The 10,922-nt window shown below is 39.8% G+C and overlaps 1 protein-coding gene across 6 annotated transcripts; it reads right to left on the bottom strand.

Annotated features, from left to right (window-relative positions):
* Positions 1-379: 379 nt before the first annotated feature.
* Positions 380-8,495, bottom strand: LOC309698626 (uncharacterized protein). Of its 6 annotated transcripts, XM_082521195.1 has the most exons (9): positions 8,287-8,495; positions 4,937-5,545; positions 4,103-4,692; positions 3,624-3,803; positions 3,121-3,261; positions 2,799-2,853; positions 2,487-2,640; positions 1,315-1,393; positions 380-807 (listed from the first exon to the last, which is right to left on the bottom strand). In XM_082521195.1, the coding sequence occupies exons 2-9, from the start codon at positions 5,136-5,138 to the stop codon at positions 766-768; spliced, it is 1,443 nt and encodes a 480-aa protein (XP_082377321.1). In that variant the 5' UTR covers positions 5,139-5,545; positions 8,287-8,495; the 3' UTR covers positions 380-765. The 6 variants fall into 6 exon arrangements, with proteins under 6 accessions (XP_082377321.1, XP_082377325.1, XP_082377323.1 ...); XM_082521199.1 differs by lacking the exon at positions 4,937-5,545; XM_082521197.1 differs by lacking the exon at positions 4,937-5,545 and having other exon boundaries at positions 8,134-8,495.
* Between the last annotated feature and the right edge of the window lie 2,427 nt (positions 8,496-10,922).

Raw genomic sequence — 10,922 nt, forward strand, 5'->3', positions numbered from 1 at the left:
CTGGTAATTAATTACCAGCACTTTTTCCGTTATTGTACGGGCACTTCCGTAAACCTTAAAATGGATATTTCTGTAGATTTACCCGAGTTTTTCTGTACCATTGACGGACATTTCCGTCAAACCTAAAATGGAAAATTCCGTATTTTCCATAAATTTCGGTGTTATTGCACAGACAATTCCGTAAACCCTATAACAGATATTTCCGTAGATTTACCTGACTTTTTCTTTACCATTTACGGACAGTTCCATCAAACCTAAAATGGAATATTCCGTATTATTTAAGTACTCAATCCATACCATTTACGGACACTTCAGTCATCCTAAAATGTTTAATTCTGTACCATTCTCTATACTGTTTACCATCAATAAAGCACAAATGTAGAATCACAGCAATTATTTATTTCCTTTAACAGCTGCCAGTGCTTTAAAGTGATTTCACTTTTTGTGGTGAATGATTTGCAATATTTACATTACAACCATTAAAACATTCAGAACATCACCTTCACATTCAGAGAAATTTTACATACATAAACCAGCTGTTCTCTCAAAGAAATACAGCCATGTCCTTTAACAGGGAGATGCCAAATCTAGCAACTTTTTAGCATCCACAGGCTGACAGGCATTAATAACAAATTGATTTGTTAAAGACAATGACAAAATAAGACAATAAAACTGCCAGCATTGCAGTTGCTGTCTCACCTGTCAGTGCAAAATGAGGAGCCCCCTCCAGGAGGATGCAGAAACCTACACCTCCAACTCCACATATCACACCGACAGGCAGAGCTCTGCAACCAGTGGCTGACCTTTCTACAAAAAACAAATAGAACATTAGAAGTATTACATTATACAACTTTTCTATAAAACATCAGTGCAGCAATAACAACCATGACCTTAGAAGGATGACTGTGCAACATGCCATAAAGAGATTTTTAAAACTCTTAAAACAACTTAAAACTAAAAAAAATTTAAAACTTACACCTCCAACTCCACAATGACAGGAAAAGCTTAACTGGAATGACAAATATCACCCACCTTCCCTCCCCCTTAACATGGGGGATTTGAAACTGCAGCGTGTGTGTTGTGGGCATCTAGTTAAAACATCTGAACTCACCTAATACTGTAAAAATCTGTATTTCTACTCCCAAGCCCCATGTTTTTGGATTTGCCTTTGTGTGTGTGTGTGTGTGTGTGTGTGTGTGTGTGTGTGTGTGTGTGTGTGTGTGTACATTCAGTCCAAAAAGGTATTTTCTGAGCTCTGAGAACAGCTCAAATGGCCCATTCAGATTCCTTCAGCTGAGAAACCAGCTTGCACACCTGTGGAGGAATGAAGTGCCGTTTCTTCCCCTTCTTCTCTGCCTTGGAGCCTCGCTCAGGATTGACCCCAAAGAAAACTCTGAGGAAAAGAAACAAAACAATAGTGATATGCAGACAAAGTTTGCACGTGTAGTGTGGCTTGACAGGAGTGGAGCAGTTCAATAAAATTCTACATTTGTTTTCTTCAATATGCCCCTATGTGTGAACCTCTCTATCATTCTAGTTGACCATCTGTCTAGAACCCAATGTTGTTGTGGTGCTGGTGCCAGTGGCTAAGCTTATCTCTTCCTTTGTCTTTTCAAGACACATGCATTCACACTGCGCATATACAGAAATGTTTGCAAGGGCGAGAAGTCTGCTTATCACCAACACATGACAGCATGCATCCTCAATGTGTATGCAGGGATATTATAAATGCACAGAACACAGAAGGGGATAGAAAACACAGTTGACATTGTCCTATCAAAAGGTGTAACAGCACATTTGAACACGGACTGTCCTGGGGGTTATTCAAACATGGACTGGAGAAACTGTGACATTCAGTGCACGTTACACATCAGTACAAGTATTAACATTTGGGCATGAATCCACTATGTAGTATTTTTTAAATTAATATGTTTAGTCTTTCCTTCGGGGGGGGGGGGGGGTCCCTGAAACAACATATTTTGAGTTTGGGGTCTGCAGCCAAATAAATTTCAGTTTGTGTGTCTTTGACATGAAAAGGTTTGACCACCACTGACATAACCTGGTCTCAGGTGCTAATGGTTTTAAAGAGATAGCTCAAACGAATTTTGTGTGAACAAACCATTCTGAGAAAAATATGGTTTTGCTCCATTTCCCAACTAGAATCATGTTATGTTTGTTTTGTTATTGATTGACTTAGGACACTATTTAAAGCAAAAAGCATGTTACCTGCCCTTTAAAAAGATATGACACATTTATTCCAACAATAGTCTTCAACAGGGAGCTACAAAATCTCCGAACAAATCCATATTCAGGGGGATCATAAACCAATAACAGCTGATCTAAAAGCTCACAGCATGTGGCGACACATTTTGAGCTTGTACATCTCAGACAAACGGGTTTAGTGTAGATTGACAAAAAGCAGGTCAGGTGCAGAAAGGCACGGCAAAGTCACATTTACAAAGTATTTCCAAACAATGAGTGCTTACCTTTGCATGAATTCGAGAGTAAAAGCCATCTCCGGTGGGTATTGGACGTTGCAGACATAAAACATGGAGAAGACGTAGCTCAAGGCCACAATGGGAGAGGTGATGTGGTCATTGACAAGTAACCCATCAACAGCAATCTTGAATTGCTGGTCACCTTAAACACAGATAAAAACCATGTACCATTTACAAAAAAAAAAAAATCCTATATTTTAAGGCAAGCAAAAATTTCTTTAATAAATATGACACAACAACAGCTTATAACAACAGCTAACAACAGCTTGCTGGGATACAAAAAAAGATTTAACTACAAACCTCTGATTAGGATGCATGGGGTCACTGGGAGTTCGACTTCAGGATCTGCAGAGATCTGTTTTGGTGACAGACATGATACATGAATTAATGTTTCCAGTGCACACAAACCTGCTGGCAAATTGACTATCTGCTAGTGTCTTCATCAGACAGAGGTAGCCATTATGCACAAACATTAATGTAAATAGTTTATAGATAGAGAGTTTATAGAGAATATCAGCAGCACAATTAGGGGAATCTATACTTCCTACTGTGGTTGGTTACTTGGTTCACCACTGGATGCAAATAATTATCTTGCACACAGTTTAAAATCTACAACATCTACCTCTTTTTTGTGGAAGAGTTTATAAGAGTCTTCCTTGAAGTATTTTGAAATGCCACAGATGAGCTGTATTGGACCTTCGCCCGTCTTCATCCCTTTGGAGTCAAGGAAGTCATTGATCCCCTTTTCTTTTTTGGAAAGTTCCTGTTCAAGGTTCAAGGTGTTAATTTTGTACAAGTACATAAGACTAACACTAATTTTCGTTTGGAGCTATGGAGAGAATTTTGAAAAAAATAAAAATGAATTATTTCATTTTCATTTGCAACCTGTTCTGTTTTGATCTCAAATGTCCTGCTTTTTTGGTTGTCACTTCCTGATTTTTGGTCTCAAATCTATTCCATTTGATTGTTCATCCAAGTTATTCTATTTGATTGGTTGCCAGTTTATCTTTTTTGGTCTCAACTCTCTTTTTGGTTGCAAATCTTTTTTTGATTGATTAATAAAGACAAAATTCTCTCCATATGGAGCAGCACAGCACAATCATAATAATAACAATAAAAACACACCTGTGCCAGCTTGTTTTGTACAGAGAAGCCAAGGAGTTTAGATGCATGATCAAACAGGTGAGGAACTTCAAACAGGAACGGCCACTCGTCCTTTACAACGGCAATAGTGGTATCATCATCGTTGAGGATTTCACGCTGAATGGGATATGTTTCAGTCATCAATTTTCGAACAGATGACTCCTAAAGATACAGTATGAGGCAGTTAGACATACAGTCGAACAGTTAGTCAAACTAACCAATTAAAATAATAAAACAGGGTATCAATTTCAATTGACTATGGGCATAGTGATCTACAGACGATCTACAATTTCACAATGTGTCCTAAATTGTACTTGGACCCAGACCTTATCGCATTACTCCTGCTATATACTATTGCTGTGTGAATGGTTGTATGTCTAGATGGTGGACTGTAGGAACCGAATTGCCCTTCGAGGATTAATAAAGCTTTCTGTATCTGTAATGGATGATTGCAGACCCACCTGAAGATCCTGGGTTTGAAAGGCACGTTTCAACTCATCTCGTTTAGACAGCAGGTCTTCTCTACACACGGCCCCCTCAATGATTGGATCCCACGCCACACATCCATACAGATCTGAATTCCTGGGCCTTTTCTTTGTTGAATTTTCACCCCCTGCTTGCCTCTTCAGTGAGCTTTGTGGCCTCTTCATATTTTTAATTCTGTGTTCCAGCTGACGAAAGAGAGTTTCAGAACCATCTTTTGCAAAAGGTTTGTTTCCAAACGGCTCTGTCAGCTTGAAGGAGGCAGGATATTGTCCTACAGTCATACTGGCGAGTTCCCTCAGCTTTTGTCTACCAGGTCTTCCTGGGTGTTTATGGAGGTAATCTTCAGCGACGATCCGAACCATCTCTCGTCTGTCTTTCCCCATTATGTACTTTTTTTCACGTAACTCATCCATGACTTTTGAGGGAAATTTGTGCCATGGTACAGAATATGTGTCTTGGGATGGGGAGTCGGCTGTCTCAGGTGGTGTTGAGGGCAGCTGAAACCTCTGTGGTTCAGGTGTTGATGAGGGGCCAGGCCGGGTGAACTGCGGTGGAGTTTGTGAATCTATGGATGACATGACAAACATCTCCATAAATTAAACACATCACAATTGTTGCAAATCAATTAATACATTGGTCCTCAATGTCCAGTTTGGGTCAACCAGGAATACAAATGGACCTAATTATGAAAACCAATTATAGAGTAATTATTGCCATGTACAGCTGATGGCAACTTTTTTTTTGCATTTTTGGAATAAACCTTTGTAGTTTCAGAAAACTTGCATTAAAACAGAGGGGCAAAAACTCACCTGCTTCCAATGCTTTGACAGCTCTGACGAATCTTTTGCACTGAATGAATGGCAGAGTGTCTTTAATGTCCTCCAGGTCCACAAGGCTCAGGTCATCTACAGAGAGAACTCCTAATTCCTCCAGTTTAGCCATGAGTGTATCCATCTGATCGCTACTGAGCGATGGCATTGCTTTCTTGATATAGTTTTTCACAAGTTCCATGTTGGTGTGTGTTTAAGAGGAATGAGCCACCGAGTACCTCTCTGGTAAGAATAAAGTGGATGATAATCATCAAGTTTGTTCAAATCATGGCAACTGAACAGGTCAGAAGCATTTTCATCAAGTTCATAGAGTCCAAGCTCAGGTATCCAGCTGGCAGTTTTCCCTCGAAGCAAAAGTAGGACAGTAGTTTCATTTTTTACAAAAATGCTTGCTATTTGTCCTAACTGCAGTAGTCCTTTTGCGTAGCTCAGTAAGACCAGCATTCCATTTGCATATGTAGTGCCTTTAACCTGCACACTCTCTGTGACAACTGAGTTACTTGAGTTCAAATCAAATTCTCCAACCACTGTCTTTATGTTCTGGTCATAGAGCTCTGGGTAGAACCGTGTTGAGTCTGAGACATGAACCTGGGAACGAAACAAGGTACCACAAGACTGATAAGCCTGAAGCAACTGGTGCCGTTCAGCCAGAGACTTGGTTACATTTATGAAGTTCTTACTTGCCCTAATGCACCTTTTAAAATAAGAATGTTTTGATTCAAAGCGCATTGTCCAAGTATATATGAGTGGGCCAAATTGTAAAGTCAAGTGTGCATAGTGAAGCAGATAGTGGTGTTTTGGTCTAAGTTGAACTCTTGGAAACAGCTCTTGCCTCAATTCCACATACAGTTCAATCAGTCCCTTCATGAAAGCAATCTGCAACTCTGAGAGCCGAGGTGCACAGACAAATTCAACAAGCTCCCTCAGAAGTAGTACAAGTCCCCATACTTCATTATCAGCATCTTCAATTGTGTCATGCACCAAAACAGGCAAGAATTTCAAAAGCCACCTGTTTTGGGCTGCATGTCCTCCAAGCCTGGCTCCTGTAGTGGGAATAGTGTTTAGCTTGTTGATGCTTTCACCAGGAAATGATTTGATTCTTTCATTAAGAACCTCATAACTGAACCACTTTTGTGTTCTGATTAAGAACTGCAAAAACAATGCCAAATCATAATCTACTACCCCCTCAAACAGATCATGAGCTAAACAAGCTGGTAAGCCTGGCTGACACACATGAAAGTTGGACAGTTTGTTGAAAACACTGTCACATTTAACACCGTGATGAGTGTGTACTTCATCGTTACTTTCCAGAAACCGCCCATTATGCACACAACAGTGCCTTTATATATTTTTCCATTGAAAGATATGCCCCTTTCCTCCAGCTCACACAAGTCTGACACTAGCTTATTGAAAATCTTATCCATTCCAAAGTATTTGCAATCTTTCTCTACACAGAGTAATGCCAACTGTATCTGATCAACAGTTGATCGTTGGTGTGGATGAAAATTTCCAAGTGTGAAGTAGACAGCCAATACTTTATGCTTTATCTTGGCAGATCCGAGTGGATTAGCCACCTCAAAAGCATCCTGAAAGAGCATTACCTTTAAACTGTCTGGGTCTGAGGAAAACATGGCATTGGATTTGATGGCCCACCCATCAGTGACATCACACAGTACATCATCTTCAGAATTTGAACTAGGACTGTGCTGATCTAAACCTTGCTGTTTCAGAATTACTTTGAGGGTTTCCAGTATTGGGATGTAATGATAGTGCCTCTTCTGGCCACTGCGATTGCGTCCAAGAAAGACTTCAACAGGTTCAACATAGTCATAGTGTGACTTGTAATATTTCAGCCTCTTGTGTTGCGTAGTTAAATGACCCTTTTCATGTAATGCCTTGTGCATAGGGCTCTGCTCGTATATACTATTCCCAAGAGATGTTACAGTCTCCTTTGGAGCACCATACTGCCCCAGTTCACAGGCTAGTGCATCCACAGTATATTCCTGTTGAATATCACTTATAGTTCTCATTTCATTTGCTATTTCTGTTATTGTGGAGTCTGGAACCAAATATTTTGCCTGTAATCCCAAGTAAAACTGAGCAAGACTTTCTGTGAAGTTGTCTTTCACTTGATCACTGCAGAAATTATCACTTTGTTCTGCATCAGTGTTAAAACTTTCAGGTTCTTCAGGTTCTACATTTGATCCTTCACCTTGGAAAGACCGTTCTGTTAGTTCACATATATGAACTGGGGCTATCTTGGTAACATCCCACCCTTTATGGTATCTGGAAATATGCGTTAAAAAGGATGACTTTAAATTGAATGTCTTAGAACATCCATCAAAGGGACATGTTACAGTCAAACCCTCATCTATGTGACCACTCAAATGACACTTTAAAGTTTTAAGATCATCATATTCACTGCTGCAAAAATTAAACAAGCACCTTAACTGTACAGACACATCACGGTTCCATGTTTGTGTGCTCCTTCTGTCTACATGAGCTCGTGACATATGCACAGCAAGGCTACTGTATGTGTTAAACTTCCTTCTGCAATCCCTATGGCCACATAAAAAAGATACATTATTATTATTTCTGTGTGTTCGGCAGTGTTTCAAGTAATCAGTCGAAGACCGAGCGTTAAAGCCACAAATGTTACAAGTCAACATTTTTAAGAGATTGAATTTGCCAATTGAAGGATAGCCAGAATCAGAACAGAATCAATATGAAAACAATAAATTTATATCAGCACAGTGAAGCACATTCACTTTTCAGGTACCTTCAAATAAGTAATCTGCGTTGGGCTGCATGGGCCACTCTCTTTGGGCTGCAATGTTTTCTGCAATGAAATCTGATTCTACTTAACTATCACCCCTTTTAATTATTACCATGTTCAGTTGCATGCTAACGTAACACAGCGAGCTATAACAATACACACATGTGGCTAATTTACACACACACACACACACACACACACACACACACACACACACACACACACGCGCGCGCGCGCATCCAACTTATGGGCTAACGTTAACTTTAGTTGGGCAAACCACGCTTCAAAATAACGCAAAACCCACACATTCAAATGTTACCATGAAAAACACATGGCTACCAACTGACTATCGAGACCAAATTTCATGTAAGAGGGAGGGAAAAAATGGTTTTTGACGTACTTACGAAGCGCAGGCGGCTGGCTAATGCTAACGCAGCTAGCAGCAAACGTCCACTCACATACATACCACTACCAACTGCCTATCGAGACCAATTTAATGTACGAGGGGGAACAAGGTGGCACTCCATTCTCATTCTCATTCCACACAACCAACCTGTTTCCAACTTTCCTTGTGACTTGCAGAAATTTAGGTAGGCACTGACCGCACTGAAAGTAATGGCGTCGGAATATTCTGGCTGGGGGAGAAAATTCTGCCTTGCGCAACAGCAAACTTTCCGTATTTCGCAAAACGGAGCGAATCCGTAGCAAATCCACGGTAAAGGGACCCCTAAATTTACGGATTTTTTTAACAGTGTAGGATTTGTAAAGAATTTATTCGTAAATTAGGGTGGAAAATAAGTATTTGGTCACCTCAAACAAGGAAAATCTCTGGCTCTCACAGACCTGTAACGTCTTCTGTAAGAAGCTTTTCTGTCCCCCACTCGTTACCTGTATGAATGGCACCTGTTTGAACTCATCATCTGTATAAAAGACACCTGTCCACAGCCTCAAACAGTCAGACTCCAAACTCCGCCATGGCCAAGACCAAAGAGCTTTCGAAGGACACCAGGAAAAGTATTGTAGACCTGCACCAGACTGGGAAGACTGAATCTACAATAGGCAAGCAGCTTGGTGTGAAAAAATCAACTGTGGGAGCAATCATCAGAAAATGGAAGACATACAAGACCACTGATAATCTCCCTCGATCTGGGGCTCCACGCAAGATCTCATCCCGTGGGGTCAAAATGATCATGAGAACGGTGAGCAAAGATCCCAGAACCACACGGGGGGACCTGGTGAATGACCTGCAGAGAGCTGGGACCAAAGTAACAAAGGTCACCATCAGTAACACACTACAACGGCAGGGAATCAAATCCCGCAGTGCCAGACGTGTTCCGCTGCTGAAGCCAGTGCATGTCCAGGCCTGTCTGAAGTTTGCCAGAGAGCACATGGATGATACAGCAGAGGATTGGGAGAATGTCATGTGGTCAGATGAAACCAAAGTAGAACTTTTTGGTATAAACTCAACTCGTCGTGTTTGGAGGAAGAAGAATACTGAGTTGCATCCCAAGAACACCATACCTACTGTGAAGCATGGGGGTGGAAACATCATGCTATGGGGCTGTTTTTCTGCCAAGGGGACAGGACGACTGATCCGTGTTAAGGACAGAATGAATGGGGCCATGTATCGTGAGATTTTGAGCCAAAACCTCCTTCCATCAGTGAGAACTTTGAAGTCCTTAGGGACTAGTAAAGCGCTATATAAATACAGGCCATTTACCATTTAAATAAATGCAGATGCTTAATAACACAAGCTGTTGCTACGAAATTGATCTAACCTTGTTCATTCTTTTATAGAACCTCACAAGACATTACAGAAAGGTCACACAAGAATTATTTGGTAGAGGACTGTTTTTGTGTGTGTGCATGTGTTTGTGTCCATTTTTTGTTTTTGTTTTTGTGTCTCCCACAGCCTGTCATTGCTGGATTTTAGTTCAGCAGATTTAGCCTGATAAACTGGCAGATAAACACAGAGGCCACACAGTAAAATGTACTGCCAAATTTTGCACCATTCGCTAATATGCACTTCTGAAGGAACTTTGGCGGAGACATTCAACTGATGTCTTTTGTTTTCATGTGTGAGGATCGTTAGGGGAGGCGGGGGGGGGGGGACCTTGAGTTGACACTGTTGAAAGAATAGGGTCTAAGGTGAGACTGAGACAAAAGATAAAACTTTGTCTTTTGAGAAAGCCAAGGGTGTGGACAACAGTTATGGAAAGTAGTCCCCTGCTGAATAAAGGTCTATCTACTAAAGGGAGAAAGAAAGTGTTGAGTACTGTTCACTGTGTTTCCATTAAAATTAAATTTGACATGACAAATGGCATATATCAATAAACAGTGAAGGTTCAGTTCAGTGTCCCATTTTAAGATACTATGGAAATTCTGGCTACATGCAAACAAACACAAAGTGTTTATTTGGAAGAGTTTGTGATGAACCATTTGGAGAAAAGTGTGAACCTATGATTATTATCATGTGTTGTTGTCTCCATTTGTTTATTTGTTTTTTTTAATAAGGTTTAGATGTATGCAAATATCATTTTTATCCATGCAATTTTTTGATTGCTCTATACATAACAAATGTGAAAAATATTGTTTTTCTTTGTTTTGTTCAGATGTGACTCAGGCCACCACTCAGACAGGGGAAGAGTTGTGACAGATGTGTGAATATTTTATAATAAATGTTCTTGTTTTAAATTTTGGTTTTCGTTGACTGTTTATTCATCCTTATGGTATATGTGTCATTAGTTTAAATTCTCAAAAAGAGATGTAGGAAGACTAAGAGGAGGATGAAACTTTTTCACATGAAATGTATAATAATAACAAGTATTGTGAATAAGAAATGCGTTTCTAACATAGATGTTTATGAATCAAGATTTATAAAACACTAGTTATGTAACTGGTATCATTTTGGCTTTAAAATAAAAACAATCGAACTTGTGTTTTATGAACAATTTGATGTTTTGATAATAATTAATAACTGCATTCAATGTCACTGATAGTTTTAAAGACATTAATATTAAAATGTATAAATTACACTTGAAAGCTGTACACTACTTCATTTTCAGTGTTTGTGAGCTTTTCCTTGCTCAAAAGCAAGGTAAGCTTTAGGTGACACTGTTGAAAAGAGTAAGGTGTAAGGCGAGGGAGATGTTCAAACTGAGATGATAGATAAAACTGTGTCTATTGAGA

Source organism: Aulonocara stuartgranti (genome assembly GCF_965226115.1).
Source record: "Aulonocara stuartgranti genome assembly, chromosome: 22".
Taxonomy (NCBI): domain Eukaryota; kingdom Metazoa; phylum Chordata; class Actinopteri; order Cichliformes; family Cichlidae; genus Aulonocara; species Aulonocara stuartgranti.